The sequence below is a fragment of the Choloepus didactylus genome, chromosome 25 (genome assembly GCF_015220235.1).
Source record: "Choloepus didactylus isolate mChoDid1 chromosome 25, mChoDid1.pri, whole genome shotgun sequence".
In the NCBI taxonomy this organism is placed as follows: domain Eukaryota; kingdom Metazoa; phylum Chordata; class Mammalia; order Pilosa; family Megalonychidae; genus Choloepus; species Choloepus didactylus.
The window spans coordinates 8,313,377-8,335,223 of NC_051331.1; the positions used below are offsets into that span (position 1 = coordinate 8,313,377).

General features: G+C 56.1%; 2 protein-coding genes across 3 annotated transcripts; one reads left to right on the top strand and one right to left on the bottom strand.

Moving 5' to 3' along the window:
• Positions 1-64: 64 nt before the first annotated feature.
• Positions 65-9,467, bottom strand: PALM3 (paralemmin 3). The gene is made up of 7 exons (XM_037818363.1): positions 9,306-9,467; positions 7,115-7,163; positions 6,272-6,352; positions 5,361-5,494; positions 5,137-5,221; positions 2,188-2,233; positions 65-2,071 (listed from the first exon to the last, which is right to left on the bottom strand). The coding sequence occupies exons 1-7, from the start codon at positions 9,344-9,346 to the stop codon at positions 303-305; spliced, it is 2,205 nt and encodes a 734-aa protein (XP_037674291.1). The 5' UTR covers positions 9,347-9,467; the 3' UTR covers positions 65-302.
• A 7,216-nt stretch (positions 9,468-16,683) lies between these two features.
• MISP3 (MISP family member 3) lies at positions 16,684-20,600 on the top strand. 2 transcript variants are annotated; one of them, XM_037818325.1, is made up of 3 exons: positions 16,684-17,882; positions 18,299-18,372; positions 18,575-20,600. In XM_037818325.1, exons 1-3 carry the CDS (start codon positions 17,357-17,359, stop codon positions 18,590-18,592), a joined length of 618 nt encoding a protein of 205 aa, XP_037674253.1. In that variant the 5' UTR covers positions 16,684-17,356; the 3' UTR covers positions 18,593-20,600. The 2 variants fall into 2 exon arrangements, with proteins under 2 accessions (XP_037674253.1, XP_037674254.1); XM_037818326.1 differs by having other exon boundaries at positions 18,578-20,600.
• Positions 20,601-21,847: the final 1,247 nt, after the last annotated feature.

The window sequence follows — 21,847 nt, forward strand, 5'->3', positions numbered from 1 at the left end:
AGCTCAACCTATACTCTTACTGACACCCAGTCTTCGGTTCAGCAAGACTCATTTCAGGCCGACGGGGTGTTCTAGCATTTTATTGTCAAGTATAAAGGCTTCGCCGCAGTAGGGGCCAGGGTCACAGGCGCTGGGCGAGGGGTCCAGGAGCCCAGGTGGAGGTGGAACAAGCCGGCCAGCTGGCTCCCCGGTGCCACGGCCAGTCCCGTGGGGCCCTGCCTGCACCCCGGGGTCTGCTGCTGGTTGTCCGGAGGCCGAGGTAGCTGTGAGAGGAGCGGGGCGCGGGGCGGAGGGGCGCGGGCTCACATCACCGCACAGCACTGGCACGTCTTTTGCTTTGGGCCGCTCGCCTCTTCACCCTCGGCGGGGGCACGTGGCTCAGGCTGCCGCGCAGGTACATAGGTGGGCGTGGGGCGGGCACGGGGGTTGGCGCTGGGCTCCTCCACCTGGAGCAGCGGCTGGCACTCGGCGGGCTGTTCCGGGACCCGGGGCTCTGCCAGGAGGGGTGCGGTGTCCCCTGGGGGGAGCTGGCCCCTGGGAGGAGTTGGGGGTTTTGCTGCCTCCTCCTCCAGGGAGCCTTCCTGGTTCTCCAGGGGCCCCAGCCCTCCTTCCCCTGGACTGGGCTGCTCCTCGGCCCTCGGGGGGGCACCTGCCTGGCTCCCCTCTTCTGCCGGGGAGTCCTTTCCTTCCTCTGGCTCTCTCTGCTCTCCTGGACTGAGCGTTTCCTTGATCTCCTGGCTCTCCTCTGCCTCCAAAGCCTCCTCACCTCCTTTTCTCTCCACCTGCAGCAGTGTCTCCTCTTCTTTATTCTCTGACCCCAGAGGCCCCTCAGCTCCTTCTCTCTCTGCCTCTGGCTGGTCCTCACCTCCTTTCTTCTCAACTCCAGATGGCTCTACTCCTTCCCTCTTTGCCTGTGGCTGGACCTCACCTTCTTTATTCTCGACTCCTGTTGGCTCAGCTCCTTCCCTCTCTGTCCCTAGTTGTTCCTCACCTCCTTTATTCTCAGCTCTTGATGGCTCTCCTTCCCTTTCTGTGCTTACTTGGTCCTCACCTCTTTTCTTCTCAACTCCCTCTGGCTCAGCTCTTTCCCTCTCTGTGCCTAGTTGGTCCTCACCTCCTTTATTCTCAGCTCCTGATGGCTCTCCTTCCCTCTCTGTCCCTACTTGGTCCTCACGTCCTTTCTTATCAACTCCACATGGCTCAGCTCCTTCCCTCTTTTCCTGTAGTTTCTCCTCACCTCCTTTCTTCTCAACTCCTGATGGTTCCTCAGCTCCTTTGCTCTCTGCCTCTGGCTTTTCCTCGCCTCCTCCTTTCTCCACGCCCAGTGATTCTTCTGCTCTTTTCCTCTCCACCTCCCAGGATTCCTCACCTGCGCCCCTCTCTGTCCCCAGCGGGCCCTCCTCTCCCTCCGTCCCCGTCCCCGCTATCCTGGGCCCCTCCAAGCCCTCCACCTGCAGCTCCTCCCACTCCTCAGTGAGAGTCACTCTCTCCACCCAGATGAAGGACCCCTCGTCTCCTCCGGAGCCCCCCTGACCCCCGCCCTCGGGGCTGCCCCCAGGAGCCCCCTCTCCTTCTGGGGTCCCCGGGGGCCTCAGGGGCTGCCCGCCCGCCTCCCCCAGGGCCTCCGCTTCGCTGCCCTCTGTGCCCCCCACCCCCTCCCAGACCGCCTCCACTGTGCCCCTGCCCTCCTTCACCCAGGACGGCCGCTCCGGGCTGCCGGCCCCCTGCCGATCCCTCATGGCTTGCAGGACCACCTCCTCCACCCTGGCCTCCAGCTCGGGGCCCGTGACCGCCGGGGCACAGTCCTCCGGGGGCCTCAGCCCCTCCCACACCACCCTCACCACAGCCCCCCCATCGGCCTCTGGCGCCCCCCGACTCGGCCCCGGCTCCCGAGGGGGGCTGGCTTCGGGGCAGGGGCCATTGGCTTCTGAGGAGGCACCAGCCGCCCCGGGGAGCTGCCCTGGGCCCGACAGAACCCCAGCGGCCTCCTCCGTGGCCTCCGAAGGGGCGTCCGGCGACTCGCCAGATGGTCTAGCCGGCAAGGAGGCTCTGTTGTCCCGATCTGCGTGGCCTGGGGGAGTCAGGGAGGAGGCGGAGGAGAGAAGGGGCCACGGGGTGAAAAGGGAACCTGTCACTTCTCTCGGGCCACCCAGTCTGACCCCCAGATCCGGCGGCTCCAACACCCACCTGTAGGACCCATGTCCACGGTGGGCAGGGAGAGAGGACGGTGACCCTGCAGGGATGGCAGATAAGGTCAGGCCCCAGCCCTCGTCTCCACTCCCGCCTTCCCACCTGCACGCATCGCCCTCTGCTCAAACACCATCCGTGGCTCCCCAGTACCTTCCCCCTCACTGCACCTGCAGCTTCCTCACTGGTTTTAACCTCCCTCTGCCCCAATGCCTTGCCCCCAAAAAGAGCTTAATCAATGCCGTGTCCATTCAGTCAATCCCTACATCTTAGGGGCCTGCTCTGCCAGATGGGGGGGTTACCATGGAGGTGGGAGACTTAAGCCTTTTGCTCATGGGATCTTACATCCCAGTGGAGGAAGACAGATAATAAATAAATATGAACACAACTAAATCTCTAATGTCAGGGAATGAGAAGAGCTGGGGAGAAAAAAACATACTAAAAAGCAGTAAGTTTACAAAGCCCCCTCAAGGGACTGGGGCAAAATGTGGAAATATTAAACTTCCCCAACTGGGGAATTACTGATATTTTCGCAAGCATTGGGGACTACTTTGGTAGTAGGCTGAGACCTCGATCTTGGGGCTTGCCCTTAGGAAGTTTGTTACAGCAAAGGAGGGGCTAAGCCTACTTATAATTGTGCCTAAGAGTCACCCCCAGAGAACCTCTTTTGTTGCTCAGATGTGGCCTCTCTCTCTAAGCCCACTCTGCAGGTGAACTCACTCCCAGGGGTATAAATCTCCCTGGCAATGTGGGACATGACTCCCGGGGATGAGCCTGGACCTGGCATCATGGGATTGAGAAAGCCTTCTTGACCAAAAAGGGGAAGAGAAATGAAATAAAATAGTTTCAGTTGGTGAGAGATTTCAAATGGAGTCGAGAGGTCATTCTGGAGGTTATTTTTATGCATTATGTAGCTATCCCTTTTTAGTTTTTAGTGTATTGGAATAGCTAGAAGGAAATACCTGAAACTGTTGAACTGCAACCCAGTAGCCTTGATTCTTGAAGACGGTTGTATAACTATGTAGCTTACACGGGGTGACAGTGTGACTGTGAAAACCTTGTGGCTCACACTCCCTTTATCCAGTGTTTGGACAGATAAGTAGAAAAATGGGGACAAAAATCAAAGGAATAATGGGGGGTGGGGTGGGATGTTTTGGGAGTTCTTTTTTACTTTAAATTTATTCTTTTTTTTTTTTTGGAGTAATCAAAATGTTCAAAAATCTATTACATGCTGAGTGAAATGAGCCAGGCACAAAAAGAGAGATATTGTATATTACCACAATGTGAACTCTGAAAATGTAAAATAAATGTTTTATATTGTAGAATGTAGGGGACCTAGCAATAGACAGCAACTAGTGAAGGGGGAATGATAATCTAATAAGAACAGATAAGCTATGGAGGATAATGTTAATGTTACGGGAATGCTCAGGAATGACTATAGTTTGTTAATTTTTGGGGGTATGGTAGGAACATGTTGGCAGCAATGTAGTTGTTTTAGGGTGTTTGTTTTTCTTATTCCTTTGTTTTGTTTTGTTTGAAATGTTTTTTAATTGTTTTTAATTTTTTGATAAATAAAGTTTAAAAAATTTAAAAAAAAATTGTGGTGATGAATGCACAGCTATGTGATGGTGCTGTGAACAATTGATTGTACTCTTTGGGTGATTGTATGGTATGTGAATATATCTCAATAAAATTGAATTAAAAATAAAAAGCACTGAGGCCTTCCGAGTGCCTGAGAGCTGGTGGGGTGCCTCCTTTCGCTATGAGATGCAGGAGGGCTTCTTGGAAGAGGTGACACTGAACAGAGACTTGAAGAAGGAAATGAGCCAACCATGAGTGAAGAGAGGGGGAAGGGCATTCCCGGCAGAGGAAACAGCAGGTGCAAAGGCCCAGAGGCTGGAAGGAGCAGGGCAGCTTCAAGGCACGAGAAAGAGGGTCAGTGTGGCTGGAGCAGAGGGAGGGAGTGAGAGGAAAAAGATGGGGAGGGAGAGGAGCAGGGGACACGCTGTGCAAGGGACCTCAGGCCAAGCCCCACTGATATCCTCACAGTTGGCTGAGCCTCCTCTCCCATTTGCAGCCCTGGGGCCTTTGCACAGACTGGTTCCCCTGCTTGGGGATTCAGCTTAGATGTCACCATCTCCAGGAAGCCTTCCTGAACCCCCAACCTCACTCAGCTGCCTCTTCTCCCCTTCCACCATACCCAGGGCTCCCCTCTCATGGCACTGTTTACGTCCCAGCTCCTCATCTGAACCCCAAATTCCCTGGGGCCAAGAATCAGGCTTTATGCATCTCTAACATCCTAAAAATCCCACAGGTGCTTTCCACATAGATTAGTGGGTCCCTTTCCCCTTTCCCTCTCTGTCTGCCTAAAGGCCCAGGGAGCTAGGGTGAGACATCAGGGAGGGGTGCGGACTGTGGAAAACCCACGCCTCATGCCTGCTAGGTGCAAACATTGCCAGATCTTTGTACTTCAAGGAAAACCAAGAGAGCCAGATTTTAACGTGAAGTGTCCTGATTTTCCATACCTCAAGTGTTATGTGGTTTGTGAATGATATCTCCATAAAGATGCCACTGCCACCCCCCCAAAAAAAAGAAAACAAAACACATGTGGATGCATCAAAACATTCTTTCCTGCTTTTGAGACAGAATCCCACGCCCCCCTGCCGATGTCTGCTTAGGGCCATATCAACCAACGTTGATCAAAACTTTCCGTACCCATAACTGGTGCTAAGCGAGGCTCTCCCCAACCCTCTAAGGTGTGAGCTGTTATATTTCCCATTTAGAGAGGAGAAAACTGAGGCTCGGGCTGGGAAGTCACAGAGCACACATGTGGCAGTGGGTGGATTTGAATCCAGATTTGGTGGCCTGCCCTGCACGTTGGAGGGGTCCTGCTTTGGGCCTTGCTGACCCCCAGCCCACCCCCCACCCCCATCCTGGTTGGCCCCTCACCTGTCGGCGCCAGGTGGGCCTGCCCGACGGCTTGTGCTGGGCGCCCGTGGACGCGCTCTGCAACAGCTGCAGCTGCGACTGGAGTCTGGGGAAGAGACGGGGGCTGCTGGGAGCCGGGACCCTCGGGGCTCAATCAACCAACCGCCTCCCAGAAGTCGGCCCGGGGGCCCGGCTGGGCCCGGCTGAGCCCGGCTGGGGCAGGACAGGCAGCGGCCCCCACTCACGTGAACAAGCTGTCTTCCAGGTTCCGGATGTGGGCCTGGGCCTGGCCCTTGGGAGACTGGGGATCGGGGTCTTTGGGTGGCTCTGGCTCCGCCGCGGCCCCGTCCATGAGCCAGCGCTCCCGGAGAGACTTCCTCTGGGTGTGGGAAGGGGGCCTGGGCTGGGCATAAAGACCCCACCCCAGGTGCCTACCCCAGGGCTCCTGAGCAGGGCAGATCTCCTACTGTTCCATAGACTTCCAGCTGGGACAGACACTTCTGTTTCTCCTGCAGGTGAGGTACCTGCCCTCATTGCTCCCCAACATTGTGAGGTGAAGCAGATGCCTCTTTGCCAGCCCTCAGCCTCCCCAGGCTGAAACACACACCTCACCAAACCCCCCAAGCCCTCCCAGGCTGGGGCAGACACCCATCGTCCCCCCAAAACATACCTCCAAGCCTGGGACAGACACCTATTGCTCCCCCAAACCATCCAAGGCTGGGACAGACACCCATTGCTCCCCCAAACCATCCAAGGTTGGGGCAGACACCCACCACCCCCCAAAACCATCCAAGCCTGGGGCAGACACCCACTGCCCCCCAAAACCATCCAAAGCTGGGACAGACACCCATCTTCCCCCACAGCCCTCCCAGGCTGGGACAGACACCCCCAAAGGTGAACTCAATGTCCCTATTGGCTCTTCCCCATTCCAAAGCTGAACTGAGTCTCCTTTCGCCACCCCCAAATCGGGATATTGTCCCTATCCTTTTCGCGAAGGCGGAAAAAATATCCCCATCACACGCACCCCCTCCCAAGCCGGGGCAGACGCGCTCCGAAGCTGGGACCAACGTCCCCAGCTGCCTTCCCCCCCTTCCCGCCTCCCAAATTGGACGTGCCCGAACCCCTTCTCCCAGACACCCCATTTCCCGCCCCCCACCTTGAGCCGCTCCACGCGGAGTTTCTCCTCCTCCAGCTCGCGGCGCACGGCGCGGATCTCCTCTTGCAGCCGCCGCTTCTCCTGCGCACAGCGGACCCCGAGCTGCCCGCGGGCTGGGCAGGGCCGGGCAGGGCCACTCCCCGCCCCCCACGTCCTCCCCCGGCGGGCGCGGGGCTCCCGGGGGCTCCCGGGGCTGCGGACGCGCTGACTCAGCAGCCGGCGGGGGCGGGGCGGGCCGCGCCCTGGGCTGCGGAGGCCTCGGCCGCGCGCGGAGCCGAGTCTGGAGTTGGGGGGCCCTGGGATGGGGATCTGGGGTGGGGGGTGGGGTTCAGAGCTGTGCAGAGTCCAGAGAGAGGCGGGACGGATCAGGGACGCGGGCTCAGCGACGCGGGTCCGGGGAGACGGGGGTTAGCGAGATGGGGGTGCAGACGTGGGTCCAGAGATCCCGGGTCCCAGAGACGGTCAGTGAGAAAGGAGGCGGAAGAAGTGGGGTGCAAGAAAGGGAGGTTTGAGAGATGGGGGTGTGAGAAGCACGGGTCCGAGAGATGGAGTTTGCACGTAGGGCGTTTGGGGGGCTGGGGCTCGGGAACTGGAGCATAGAGCATAGCGCACGACGCGGGCTCTGGGAATTCGGGGTCCGCAGCCCCACCATCCTGGGGGTGGCGAGCTCAGGGCAGGCTGCGTCGGGTGAGCTAGAGGAACTGCGGACTGCAGGAGATTGAAGATTTGGGGGGGGGGGCGCCCCGGGTAGGGGTGGGGGCAGGCTAGATAGGGTCATGGGGCCCTTCGCGTTGGGGGTGCCTGGGGCGCGGGGCCGTGCGCCCCGGGAAGGCGGTCACTTACGGCGATGACCTCTAGCCGCTGCCGGTAGAGGGAGCTCTCGGCCATGGGCCTGTGGGGGGGAGAGAGGGGCTGCGGCGGGGGGTGGGGGCTCCCGCCTCTTGCATGCCCCCCCGAGCCGCTTGGAAAACACTCAAAGCCAGGCACCTGGCCTCGGTTTCGCCTCTGCACCCGGGAAGAGTCGGGGCAGAAGACCAGGCTCCTTTGAGGGGGAGCCGGCAGAGACCATTAAAGCCCCTGACATCACCGCCTCTCCGAGCCTCAGTTTCCCCATCCGTGAAATGGGCCAGTATCGCCAGCCCTCATCTCAGAGGGCTCTGGTAAGGAAGCGTCACTGCAGGGGAAAAACTTGATAGATAGCACCTACCATACCACAGTTGTTCCAAAAATAGTAGCAGGGTTTCTTCTGAATAATAATTTTAATAATTCACACGATCCGTATAACATTTATTATTCATTATAAAACCATTTCCAGTCTGCCCTGCAGAAATGACCGGATCCAGCCAAGCTCCTAACGCTGTGTGTCTGTTCCCAGTTGTACACCCTCTCTGGATTTTGGCCCCAGCCCAGGATCCCTCAAGCCCAGGAGTCTGGGGAGAGAAGTGTCTGCCCTGCTGCTACAGAGCTGGCTCCTCCATCTGACCCCTCGCTAGGGGCAAAGGTCACTGGGTCACGCTGCCTAGGGCTGGACTCTGAGCTAGGGGGAGGGGGATCTGCTCTTTCGGGTTTGGCCTGAGATTCCTGCATCCTTGCCCAGCCTCTGGGATGGCCCCTGGCCCCCTCTTGGCTCCCCTTGGAAGCCAGAAGCTGAGCATGGCACTGTAGGAAGCTTCGGCACAGACACAGTTCTGTCTGCATTTATTGAGCACCAACTATATGCAGGTGCTTTCCAAGCCGATATCTAGAAAGTGGGGTCCTGGGCCTGCCTGTCACCCCAGCACGGACCCCTAACACAGATCAAGCACCCAGACATTTAGTAATTTGAACACTTACCAGCCCCCACTGCCTCCAACTCCCTGCCCTAAGCACGACACGCCCTAGTCCACCCTTGGCAGATTTGACATTCCAACTAAGAATAAAATTAGCCACCTCTTACCCAGAGTACACTGTGGGCAGGGCAATGCTTTACGTTAATAACTCATTTAATCCTCCAGTGATTTTAGGCAGGATGCAGTACTGTTGTCCCTATTTTACAGATGGGGAAACTGAGGCTCTGAGAAGTGGCTGAAAGCCTTGCCCAAGGTTGCTGAAGTCAGGACCAGAACTGGAGGTTCTCAGACCCAAACCTTTGGGGAACACCAGGGTGGGGGTGGGGTCCCAGGCTTCCCCATCTTGGCAACTGGGAGGCCCGTGTTTGCCCTGGGGGTTCTTGGATTTCAGTTGGGGCAGGGGGCTGAAGTCATGCTTTCTTGCCTGGTACCCCCAAAGAGGCCCAGCCCCCCTGCTTATGGGTTTGCCCCTGGGGGAGGCCTGAAGGCTGCCCGTCCCCACTGAGCCACCCCCAAGATGTAATCTCTCGGTCTCTCCCCTGCTAGGGGGGTGGGATCGGGTTCCCGTTGCTAGGCAACCAGGGTTGTAGTTAGTGAATAATGCAATGGGGGACCCAGAAAGGGAAGAACAGAATTGGGGTCCCCGGTGTGTGTGTGTATGTGAGCCCCTTCCCCACAATTCTTCACAGGCTGTTTAAAGACCTGCACACGTGGAAGATCAAAATGCCCCCCGACTTGTTTCTATTTAACTATGTGACAGTTACGTGCATGGCCGTGGCCCCGGGCCCAGGCCCTTAGGAATGTCACGTCATTTCATCAAAGAGGACTTCATTTCGACATGGTCATCGTCATCCCCACAGATTCCTCCCCTGCCCTGGGCACTAAGGGGGTGATTACAGAGGGAAAGTGTGGGAGCAAGAGACCCTGGCCATCTCTGCCTGTCCCTTTCCACCCCCATCGCAGTCCAAGCCCCACCCCCAGGCTGGACTTTGGGCTTGCAGCTTGCCAGTGGAAAATCCCCGCAGAACGGGGTGCAAGGAGGGGGCTCCCCGTCTCCCACCCAACTCCTGGATGGGGAGGAGGACATGGAAGAGCCAGGGCTCGGCTGCCCACCTCCTTCTCCCTCTCAGCCCCCTCTTGGGCCTAGAGCAAGGTCAGGTCTCCGCGGGGGGCCCCTCCCAAGTCCCCTGACCCCGGACACTTACATGGAGGCGGCCAGAGACCACAGTTGGCTGTGCAGGGCCATCTCTGGCCAGAAGCCCACGTTCCCCTTGCTCCCACTTGCCCGTGGGTTCCCCGGAGGCTGGGACCTGGCGAGCGGGAAGGGGGTGCAGGGCTGGGGGGTGGGGGGCCTGCGGGCGGGCCCGGGAGAGCTGGTCCAGCTGGTTTGGGCTGGGAGGTGGGAGGCGGATGGGGCGAGGGGGGCTGGCGGGCCCTTGTGGGGAGGTACTATCAGCTGTCCTGATGAATTATTTACCAGCCACTGGCGTCCTTGCCGCCCTCCTGGCAAATACACTCTTGCACGCGTGGCCAGGCACGTGGGGCCAGGAGGGTGGGGGGGTCACTGACCCCCACTCCCACCTGCAGAGATCTGCACCACCCCTTGGCCCCCCAGACCTCTCAGATCCAACCACCTACCAAGCAAAGGCTGCCCACGTGGGTGCAAGATGGCATAGGACACACACACGGCTGGACACACAGACAAGCTAAGGCCCTCCCAGCTCGGACCCCGGCTTTGGGGTGGTGGGGGTAGAAGCTGATCCAGCCGGAGGATTCTGGAAAGCAGCAGCCTGGTAACTGTAGGCAGGTTGCTTCCTGGGCCTCGGCCTCAGTTTTCTCTTCTGTGAAATGGGTGGATTTGAGCAAGTGCCTTCTGGGACCCTGGATACCTCTCAGATGGCATTAGGGGGTGAGGTGGTGGTGACAAAGGTTCCCTTGGAGAGCGCCCGGATCTTGAGGGGAGCCCCTGCTCCACCCCCACCCCCATCCTGTTCTTAAAGGGCTAGCACACCCTGGCTCAGCTGATTGGATGTTTCATCTAACCACCACCTTGGGGTAGGGCTCCTCCCTGACCTCCCGCAGCCCCCAGTGTTTGCCCATCACAGCCCTGCTCACGCCATGCAGTTCTGATCTGTGCCTCAGAAGAAGGCCCCTTGACTGATGGCTTGATGTGCTGAGCCCTCTGTCTTGGGGCTGGCCCCTATGAGGCTTGTTGCTGCAAGGAGAGGCTAAACCTGCTTATGATTGTGCTTAAGAGTCTCCCCTTAGTGCCTCCTTGCTCAGATGTGGCCTCTCTCTCTCTAGCTAAGCCACCTCGGCAGGTGAACTCACTGCCCTCCCCTCTACGTGGGACCTGACTCCCAGGGGTGTAAATCTCGCTGGCAACATGGGATATGACCCCCGGGGATGAACCTGGACCTGGCATTGGGGGATTGAGAACATCTTCTCGACCAAAAGGGGGATGCAAAATGAAACAAAATAAAGCTTCAGTGGCTGAGAGATTTCAAATGGAGTCGAGAGGTCACTCTGGTGGACATTCTTACGCACTATATAGATAACCCTTCCTAGGTTTTAATGCATTGGAATAGCTAGAAGTAAATACCTGAAACTACCAAACTCTAACCCAGTAGCCTTGACTCTTGAAGACGATTGTATAGCTACAACGGGTGACAGTGTGATTGTAAAAATCTTGTGGCTCACACTCCCTTTATCCAGTGTATGGATGGATGAGTAGAAAAATGGGGACAAACACTAAATGAAAAATAGGGTGGGATGGGGGATGATTTGGGGGTTCTTTTTTATTCTTATTTTTATTTATTATTCTTATTCTGATTCTTTCTGGTATAAGGAAAATGTTCAAAAATAGATTGGGGCGATGAATATGCAACTATATGATGGTACTGTGAACAGTTGATTGTACACCATGGGATGATTGTATGGTATGTGACTGTATCTCAATAAAACTGAAATAAAAGAAAAAGGCCCCTTGCCCTGAGCCGCAACTTTAGAGGGCCCCACTCTGGTTGTGTCCCTCCCCATGAGGCAGAGGGACAGGTGCCCCCAAATCCTGCCCCATCTTCTTCTAGATCATGGTGTTCTGGTTTGCTAATGCTGCCATTTTGTAAAACACCAGAAATGGATTGGTTTTTATAAAGGGGGTTTATTTGGTTACAAAGTTACAGTCTTAAGGCCATAAAGTGTCCAAGGTAAGGCATCGACAATAAGATACCTTCACTGAAGGATGGCCACTGGCGTCTGCAAAACCTCTGTTAGCTCAGAAGGCACATGCCTGCTGTCTGCTTGCTCCCGGGTTGCATTTCAAAATGGTGTTCTCCAACATGTTGCTCTTGGGGTGTTTTGTCCTGTCTTAGCTGCAGCTGCTCTTCAAATGTCACTCTCAGTTGCTCTGCATCTGGGCCTGTGTGGCTCCTTTTAAAGTACTCCAGTGATCCAATAAAGACCCACCCTGAATGGGTGGGGCAACACCTCCATAGAAGCAATCCAATGAAAGGTCTCACCCACAGGTGATTGAGTCACGTCTCCATGGAAACACTGAACCAATAGGTTCCAATCTAATCAACACTAATACTTCTGTCTCTACAAGTTTGTATCAAAGATGATGACTTTTTCTAGGGGCATAATATATACAAACTGGCACACGTAGGATACCTGGTACCCCACAATTCCCTGCCCTAATAGACCTGGTCTGACCCATAAGGCCTTGGCTGTAGGGGGACCCAAGGGTATGGGGGGGGCAGGGGGTGTTGGCAGACAGATATGAAAGGAGCTTAAACATGCAGGCTGGGGTGTCCCCCGATGCATTCACAAGACCCCTTGCTCTGCAGGATAGAGCTTGGGGTGGGAAGAGAAGAGGTGTGGGCCGAGGGCTGGGGTCTTCCTATGCCCCCACCCCATTCTTGTCATCACTCTGAGGCCTCTGAAAATGTTTTGAATCAAACCTGACCTTCTGGGTCATTACGCTGGTCCATTTGTCCTGAGGAGAAGGGAGGACGTACTTTGGTTTGGTGTGCGTAGCTCGGCTCTTAGAGCTGTCAAATACTTAGCTGGAGTGTGGGGGCCCACCTCTTGTGCTCTTGCCCTGGGTCCCACGTGGTCTCCCCTACTCAACTCTGTATCTCCTCTACTCACCTCTACACCCCTCCTCCCACTCAACTCTGATCTCTTTATTCCCAGCTGTGGGGTAGGCACTGAACAAGTATCATTTCATAATAATTCTAGTGCAACTGTTATGTGCCAGGCACTCTACCAGGCATGGGGACAGGGGTTGGGTATAGAGATGAGCAAAATCAGCAGAAAATTCTGTAATGCAGTCCACTTTCAGCTCAAAGAAAAATAAGGCACCTAAAGAAAGAAGGAAAGGTGGTTAGCGATAATCACAGTATACCATGAGTTATAGAGAAAAATTGGGGTGGGGGTGGGAGCTGCATGGGCTTCTGTAGGCTGAGTGATCTGGGACCACTTCCCTGTAGAAGTCTGAGCTGAGATCCAAGGGGCAGGAGCCGTTTGTCTGAGGACACATTCAAGCAGAGAGGATGGCAGTGCAAAGGTCCTGGGGTGGGAACGCAGCTGGGGAGAGGGGTTTGAGCGAAGCAAAGTGGCTGGAATGGAGGAATGGAGGGGGGGGAGTGGTGGAAGACCAGTTCTAAGAAGAGGCCAGGGGTCTTCTGGGCCAAGGTAGGTGTGGTGGTTTGAAGCTGTCATGTACCCCAGAAAAGGCCGTGTTCTTTTAATTCATTCCTGTGGGTGCAGACCTATTGTGAGTGGGACCTTTCGATGAGGTTGTTTCAGCTGAGATGTGACCCAGCCCATTCAAGGTGGGTCTTAATCCTTTACAGGAGTCCTTTATGAGAGGATAAAAGGCAGAGACATTTGGAGACAGCTGAGACAGAGAAATGTCCAGAGACATTTGGAGACAGCCCTTGAAACCAGAACCAGGAGAGAAGGACCAGCGGACGTCATCATGAGCCTTCCCATGTGACAGAGGAACCCCAGATGCCAGCAGCCTTTCTTCAGAGAAGGTATCTTCCTCTTGATGCCTTAATTTGGCCATTTTCATGGCCTTGGAACTATAAACTTGTAACCTAATAATACCACATAAAAAACAAACCCGTTTCTGGTATATTGCATTCTGGCAGCTTTAGCAAACTGAAACAGAACAGAAGTTGGATTTTTACTCCCTTTGGTGGGGCGCCATTGGAGGGTTTGAATCAGAAAAGCCATGCAGCCCTATTAACGGGTTTTAAACACTCCCCTCTGTTCACTGGGGGATGGTGTATTGTAGGGGGTGAGGGACATTGGAGTGGTCTAACGGGAAGCAGATGCTGGCTGAGACAGTGATGGAGAGGAGTGGACAGAATCACTTTTTTGGAGGCAGGGCGAACAGCATTTGCTGATGTACTGGAGGGGAGAGAAACCGAGGCTGACCCCTAGTTTTTGGCAAGAGGAACTGGATGGATGGAATTGCCCAATCAGAGCAGGACCCAAGTGTAAGTCAGCTGATCAATGGATAAACAAAATCTGGTGTATCTGTTCACTGGAATGTTATTCAGCAGTAAAAAGAGGAGTGATATTCTGATGCATGAGACAACATGGATGAACCTTGAAGACATCATGTAGAGGGAAATAAGCCAGACACAAAAGGACAGATCCTGTGTGATCTCACTTCTATGAAATAAGTAGAATATGCAAACTCATACAGTCTGAAACTAGAATACAGGGAGTTAGTGCTTACTTATAGGGTTTCTGTTTAGGGTGATGGAAAAGTTTTAATGGATAGTGGTGATGGAGGCACAACTTTGCAAATGTGACACCATTAACATGACTAAACTGTATATTTGAAAGTAGATAAAATGGAAATTTTAGGTTGTATATAAGTTACCAGAATTAAAAAAAAAAAAGACACATAGAATTGTATAACACTAAGTGAGCCTTAATGTAAACTATGGGCTATAGTTAATAGTATAATTATAATAACATTGTTTTATCAATTGTAACAAATTACCACACTAATGCAAAGTGTTAATAATAGGGAAAACTGAGTGTGAGGTTAGGGGTATATGGGAACTCTGTATTTTCTGCATGATTTTTCTGCAAACCTACAACTAAATCTAATTTTTTTTTAATGTGCAAGAAAAAAATATATAATGGGGACCAATCCCAGATATATAATCTAAAGTCTCTGAACAGGGAGTCAAATAATTGTACATGCACATTCATAGGAGCATTATTTCCAGTAGCCAAAATGTGGCAACAACCCAAGTGTCTGTCAACAGATGAATGGAGAAACAAAATGTGGTATATCCATTCGATGGAATATTATTCAGCCACGAAAAGGGATGAAGTTCTGACACATGCTACTATCTGGATGGATCTCAAAAACATTATGCTCAGTGAATTAAGCCAGACACAAAAGGACATGTATTGTCAGATCCCATTTATATGAAATGTCCAGAAGAGGTAAATCTGTTACAGACAGAAAGATTGGTGGTTGCCAGGGGCTGGGGGGGAAAGGGGAATGGGGAATGGCTGCTTAAAGTAGATGAGGTTTTTTTTTGAGGTGATGAAAATATTCTGGAACTAGATAGAAGCAGTGGTTGCACAATATTGTGAATGTGCTAAATGCCACTGAATTGTCCATGTGAAAGTGGTTAATTTTGCAGTAATTTTGAAATGCGAATTTCACTCTAGTTTTAAAAGCAAGCAAATGAACAACACAGTGGAGAGAAGCAGGGTTGGGGAAAATCAAGAGTTCTGTGTAGGAAGTGTTCATTCAGAGATCTCCATTAGTCAGGACAGGACCCCAAAGCCCAGGGGCAAAGTCAGGGCTAGAGATACACATTTGGGAAACAGCATATGAATGATGTTTAAAGCCGTGGACTTGAGATTGGGCAGCTTTGGGGTCCCGCAGGAAAGAGACGGTGTCCTCAAATGGGGTAACTGATGAGAAGACAACAGAGAGTCACAAAGGTATATGGAAAGTGTCAAGGCTTTAGTGCAGTGCCCCGAGTTAGCAACACCGGGGAGCCTGGGAGCCCTTACCCTTGACCCTGGGGACAGACATAGATAGATAGATAGAGATAGAGATAGAGATAGAGATAGAGATAGAGATAGAGAGAGAGAGAGAGAGAGAGAGAGAGAGAAACAGAGAGGGATAGAGAGATTTGGAGGGAGGGAGGGAGAGAGAGAGACAGAGACAGAGACAGCCGCATGGAGCAGCTACTCAGAGGGAAGGTCGTGGAATAAACAGCAGGCAAAACAGAAGTCCAAGAAGGAGAGCCTGGGAGGAAGGAGAAATCCCAGAAGAGGGTGATGACATAGAAGCAATGAAAATCGATGACCTAACAGAGGGTCACTGCTGAGAGGTCAATGAAGAGGGGAACAGAGAAGGGGCCAATGGTTGGATCCAGCCAAGGGACGTTATTGGTGGGCTGTCAATGGGATGGTGGGGCCAAAGCACGGCCAGAAAGATAAAGGTGATGGAAGTGGAGCGAGTATTAGAGACCACTCTTTCGAGAAGTATAGCCTTAATCCTCCTCACCTCCTGAGCGAGTAGACACTGTTATGCCCATTTTACAGACAAGGAAACTGAGGCTTGGAGAAAGCCCTTGCCTTGCTCAAAGTCCTGGAGTTTCCTAATTCCAACTAGGCCTATGGGGAGACTGTCAGAGGGAGAAGAGGAGGAGATGCTGAGAGGGAGGAGGGCAGCAGCTTGGGGGTCGGAGAAGAGGGGAGGAGGGTCAGAAGGGTACAGCAGGGAGGTGGTGGATGGGGTAGATCAGATAGTTGGATTATGGGGGGGGGGTGTCTCTGGGGCTGTGTGCCCCGCCACCCACTTTCTCCCCAGCCCCTCCAACGTGATGATAAGGGGTCTTGTTCTGGGGAGAGCCTGCTTTCAATAGGGTGAACGGAGTGGAAAGTGTCCCTGGACAGGGTCGCCCTTGAAAAACAGTCTCAACCCTGTTCCTGGTCCCAACCGCAGGGAGCTACTTCCTCCCGCCGGCTTGGATGCCTCCTGCCCGAGTCTGGGCGTCCCTAGCCACCTTGGCCCAAGGTGACCGCCTTTCAACCGCAACCGCTCTTGTGCGCCCTGGGCGCGCGGCGCCGGTCCCCTCCCTCCAGCCTCAGTCTGGGAACGTGCTTGGCCGCCGACGCCTCGCAGACTCTTTCCCGGGAGAGGGTGAGCGGAAGCGGCCGGGGCGCGGCGCTGGGAGCCTCACTGAGCTCAGTCGGGGACTGGGAGGGAGACCCGGGCGCGCCGGGAGGCGGCTCCTGGCGCCCCCTGGGGCCAGAACGGTGCGCGACAGGGGTGGAACCAGTAGAGAGCGCCCCGAGGCTAGGGGCGTCGCTGCCCACGGGCTGGGCACGGGCTGGGAGGGGTTGGCAAGGCCCCGGAAAGATGGCTTCGGGGGGGGGGCACTCCCGCAAGAGGCCCAGCCCCGCGCGCAGCTGGGGTCAAGCTTCTCCAGCAATGATGGGGATTCAAAGGTGCCAGGGTGGCGCCCAGCGGGCGCCCACCGCACCCAGAGTGGTCGCCCCTCAGGTAGCGGGTAGAATCTAGGGAAACCCTTTTTCCATGAGTCGAGTGCCCTGAGCTGACCTGGCGGCTCCAGTGGACGAACTCCGGTGCCCCGAGGGCGGGGCCAGCGTCCTGCGGGCAGGTGCCGGGGCGGTGCCCTGTCCTGCCCCCAGGGGCAGTTCTCGGAGGCCAGGGGCGGGTCAGAGAAGCGGCCGGTGCGGGCGACGCCTTGGAACCTACGGGCGGCGACTGCGGCCACAGGTGCAGCGCAGGGCACCGTGACCCAGCTCTGGCATCAAAACTCCGGCCCTGGGAACTGGCTTCGGGACACCGAGGCCTCGGGGCCTGAGAGCAGAGCTCTGGGGTCATCCGAAGCGCTGGGCTGCGAGGCCCCCGAGCCAGAGAGCGAGGATCCCGGGCCTGCCGCAGAGTGGGACACCGAGGTTCCCAGGCAAGGGGGCGAGGTGCCCGCGCCCTCCGTGGCGGAGGGCGCTGAGACCCCGGAGCAAGAGAGCAAAGTCGGCGGGTAACCAGGAAAGCGGGACGCAGAGGGTCCCCGACGGCCCGCAGCTGGGGGCTCTGAGATCCCCCGGACCGTGCAAAGCACCCAGCGCGGAGGTCCCGGAGCAGTGTCCCCACCGGGGCCCCGAGACGCCCTCCTCGGGGTCAGATCCGGAAGCACCCCAGCCCCGACTCCCGCTGGGCCTGGAGGGGCCGCTCATGGAGACTCCCATCGAGCGCGAAATCCGCCGCAGCTGTGAGCGCGAGGAGAGCCTGCGCCGGCGCCGGGGCCTGAGCCCGGGCCGCGCGGGTCGCGAACTCGTGGAGCTGCGCGTGCGGCCGATGCTCAGCCTGCCCGGCCAGGGCCCCGCGCTCCCGCGCGCCCTGGAGCGTGCTCGGGCCGGCGCGCGGATGCAGCACGACATCGAGAGGGAGGCCCATCGCCAGGCGGCGCTGGCGCGCCGGGCGGCTCCGGAGCCGAGCGCCCGGCCGCCGCCGCCGCCCCTGGGCGAGCTCAAGCGCTTCTTCGAGGCGGCCGGGGGCGCGGACACGCCGCGGCCGCCCGAGCCTGGAGGTGGCGCGCGGGGCTGGTGTCCGGTGCTGGCGCGCGTCCCGCCGCCCGCCGCGCCGTCGCTGCTGGAGCTGGAGGTGCGCGAGGTGCGCGAGCGGGAGCGGGAGCTGCAGCGCCAGCGGCGCACCGTCTACCGCACCGCCGAGTTCGAGGAGCCCGCGCCGAGCCTCACAAGTAAGACGCGGGCGCCCCGACGCTGGGGTCCCCTTCATCCCCGGGCTCCGGGCGCCCCCCACCGGCTGGCCATCTCCAGTGGCCCCTTCTCTGGCCTTGCGATTCTCCTGCCCATCCCTTCTGGGCTGCCCACCCCCGGAAGCCGCACCCACCCCACCTCCCAGGTTCAGGGGTGGGGGTGATTTCAAGGAACCCTGCTTAAATTCCCACACTCCTGTACCCTCCCTTGGAATTTGCGGGCTCCCTCCTCCCTCCGGTTCCTGGGTCCCCAGAGCTGGGTGGAGGCCTCCAGGGTGGGAGGGAGCAGGGTGAACGCCTGTGTGTGTCTAAGGGGTGCGGTCAGCCTCCTTGGTCCCGACTGCCACCAGCTAGTGAGAGGAGGAACAGCCCCGGCTGAGCTCCCCCTTTCCCCGCAGCGAGCAGGGGCGACGGAAAGCTGGCGGTCATCTGGCCGCCCCGCAGAAAGGCCTCGGAGAACGGCCTGGAGCAGGTGGGCGCCCCCTTCCCCACGTGCCGCGGGCGCTGGTCGCACCCCAAACTACTCCAGGGCGCTGAGCCGGGGGGAAGGGGCATCCTCGCTCCCCCCCCCCCCCGAGACCCAAAGTCCCGGGCGCCGTCCGGAGGTGAAGAGGGGGCGGTGGTTCTGGCCCCCAAATCCTGAGACCGTCCATTATCTGGTCCCCTCTCCCCAGGAGGAGCGCAAGCCTTGAGGTTCGAGTAACCTGGGACCCCCGGCCAGAAGTAACACGCCCGTCGGGGGACGGGGGCGGGGGCGCCCTAGGAGTGCCTTCTGCACCGCTGGGAGGCCTGGAGAGGGGTGCGCGCCGTCTGCGCCCCGGAAGAGGACATCACCTGGCTTGGTGAAATTGATCAGTCCCCTCTATAAAACTGTTTAGTCCCCACCTGAGAAACTGTCCACCACCACACCCAGCGGGAGACGCTGCCCAGCCCTTTTGGGTAACTCTGCAAACCGAACTAGCCTCCCTCTCGAGCTGGGGACCCCCACTCCCGCAATAAAGCCCCGTCCTCTTGGGCAGTGCAGGCTCCCTTCTGGGTCCTCACCGCCCAGGGAGGGGCGGAAGAGGTCTGAGAAAGCCGCGCGGGTGGCGCTGGCGGGAATGCGCTCTTATCGCCTTGTTGGGGGGCCGCCCGCTTCCCCGGGCCCCGCCCGGCCCAGGGCCTGCTGCCCCCTGGCGGCGGGGGCGCGCACTGCCACGTCCGGACACCCGCGTTCCGGTCCTGCCTTTCTCCGTTGCTCCAAATTCCTGGGTACCAAAGGCGTGCGCCGCGCCCGGGGAGCTGGCTAGACAGAAGCGATAAGAGACTCTTCCCACCCTGAGGGTGTAGACAATAGCTACCCCCCCCCAAAAAAAAAAGTGTAAGCATACAAAGCCCGTTTATAATCTGCTCTGCAATTGCAAACCTCACAGGCCTGCAGGCACCAGGCAGATATTAGGAGAGGCAAATGGGCCCGCGCTAAGCAATAGGGAGGGGTGGGGAGTTGGGGTGTGCTTGGGAACAGATACCTCTCGCTTCAAGGGACAGGTAGATGGGTGTTCCCTGACGACAGCAGTGTGTTAGGAATGAGTGAGCACAGGGGTGCCAGAGCTTCTGCATTTTCAAAAGCAAGCTGAAGATCAGCTTTAGAAAGAGCTATCTAGAGGACTTTAAGTGATTAGGACTATTTAGGGGGGGAAACATACTTAAAATTGTGGTGGTGGGGGAGGGGAAACGACACCTGTTTACAATAGGGCTTGTGGTTGTTAATTTCTCTCTGTCCCTGGACAACGGGTTCAAAGTCCCCTTTGGATGGGGCTTCAAGGGGTCGGAGAACACCCTATGTGGTTTGTAAAACTGTATCTGTTTGGTTATGTTCTGAGGCATATGGCTATAGTTAAACAACTTCTTAGAGTTCTGTTAAAGACCCAGGAAAGTTTTCTGTTTTTAAGTTAGAGCAGTTGTAGGTTTAGGGTAAAAAACACACAGAAAGTATGGAATTCCTATATATCGCTCCCCCCCACACACACATACAGTTTTACCTATTAACATTGAGCATTAGTGTGCTATCTTTGTTACAAGTGATGAAGAAATATATTAACTATAATTTATAGTTTACCTTAGGGTTCATTCTTTGTGTTGTAAAGTTCTATGGGCTTTTAAAATATTTTATTTTGGCAACATATATGCAACCTACAATTTCCCATTTGAATCACATTCAAATACAGTGGTGTTAATTTTCACGATGTTGTGCTACCCTCCCTACTGTCCATTACCAAAACTTTTCCTTCATTCCAAGTGTTCCAAGTCCTTTTTCTGGCTGAATAATATTCCATTGCATGTATGTACCACACGTGGTTCATCCATTCTTCCGTTGACAGACACTTGGTTTGCTCCCAGGAAAGTTTTAAGTCACTATTTAAACTCTGGATCTGTCCAACCAGGCCTGGCAATGGGCCTGACCCTGCATGGGGAGAGCAGATGGCTAATGAAGGGTGAGTAAATAAAAGAGGAAGGAAAGACTGACACGGAATTGCGCCAATGAGCAGGTCAGCCTCCAAAGGGCCTGTCTCCTGACCCGCCATCAGCAGAGTGACCACGTGCTTGACAGTGGCTCTGGGATGTCTAGAGAGAAGGACAGGGGAGAGCCAGGGCTGCTAAAGAGGGAAATGGACAATTTTTTTTTTTTTTAACTGATTATATGCTGATAGTATTTCGGATAGATTGGGTTAAATAAAAATATTAAAATGAACTTGACCTTTATTTTTTTAAATTGAGGCTACTGAAAAACTTCAAAAAGACACATGTGATTTGCATCTGTGGCTCATTTTATATTTTTATTGGACCGGGCTGGACTTCGTAAAAGAGCTCCAGAGTCTGGGGAGAACTCACAGGAGCTACACGGGTCAGTGTCAGGGGCTTCAGACCGCCCACCCTTGAACTCATTCTAACCTGGGCTGTGCTGTCGTCTCCCTTCGCATCTGTAAAATGGGATTTATGACAGCCAGTGCTTTGTTCAAAAGCCTCAGGGCCGGGTTCCAGCTGTCTTCCCCGATTCGTTAAGTTGTTTTTTGTTTTTTTTTTTGGGGGGGGATGTCAAACAGGCGTCCCTTCGTGGAAAGGGGGACACCCGGATCGGGAAGGGCACCCCTCCCCGTCGCAAAGGGCCACCTGTGAGTAGCAGGGCTAGGTTGGGGCCCAAGTCCCCCACTTCCTGACCGTGGCTTTGGACAGGTGAGTTCACCTCTCTCAACCTGGGTCTCCTCTGCGGTCCAAAGTTAGGTTCTTATGGCTGTCCTGCCCCGCCAGCGCCCCCCGAAGACCCCAAGGGGTGACGGGACCTGAGCCGCAAGCGAGAGGTCGGACCTCGCCCTTCAGAAACCGTTTACCGACTCGGTCCCGGGGCAAATAGGGAAATGCAGTCTTTGCCGCTGGAAAGACATCACTTCCGGGTCAATGCATTTGGGCATGGGCGTGGCTCCGGGTCCCTTCCCCCAGTGGGCGGCGGATTTCCCGGCTACCCGAAACTTTGCGCGGGCCTACTTCCGGTTGTTGACGGGCACCGCTAGCTCCTTTTGGGCTTCATGGGCGCCTCTGCGCATGCACCGAGCTCTCGCCCGCCCTCTCGGCTTGCTCCGGTCGTGGCCCGAGACTACATTTCCCAGAAGGCCGCGCGGACGGGCCTCCCCGCCCTAGAAGGGAGGGACGGCGGCGCTCCAGCGGACGCTCAGCCTGTGACCTCTTTCTTTCTTTTATTAAACATAAAACTAGCTTGTCTGTTGCGCGCAGGGCTCCGCGGCCGGGCGGGACCCGGTGCCGACGCGTCAAGCTCAGCCCGACGCCTGGGGAAGCGAGGCCCGGCTGCCCTAGGACAACGAGGGAGCCCTTCTCCTGCTCCCTCTCCCGGAGTTTGGAACTGTCAAGCTCCGGCTCCCACCCTCCTCTTCCTCCTCCCAGGCTCAAGAGCC

What these genes read in the sequence shown, in the direction of transcription:
- PALM3 (XM_037818363.1), bottom strand. Translation starts at nt 9,346, where the DNA reads ATGGCCCTGCACAGCCAACTGTGGTCTCTGGCCGCCTCCAT. An exon ending in AGCGGCTAGAGGTCATCGCC is followed by an intron (nt 6,353 to 7,114) that starts GTAAGTGACCGC and finishes CGCTGTGCGCAG; the next exon opens with GAGAAGCGGCGGCTGCAAGA. An exon ending in GGCCCACCTGGCGCCGACAG is followed by an intron (nt 2,234 to 5,136) that starts GTGAGGGGCCAA and finishes CCATCCCTGCAG; the next exon opens with GGTCACCGTCCTCTCTCCCT.
- MISP3 (XM_037818325.1), top strand. Translation starts at nt 17,357, where the DNA reads ATGGAGACTCCCATCGAGCGCGAAATCCGCCGCAGCTGTGAGCGCGAG. An exon ending in GCCCGCGCCGAGCCTCACAA is followed by an intron (nt 17,883 to 18,298) that starts GTAAGACGCGGG and finishes CTTTCCCCGCAG; the next exon opens with CGAGCAGGGGCGACGGAAAG.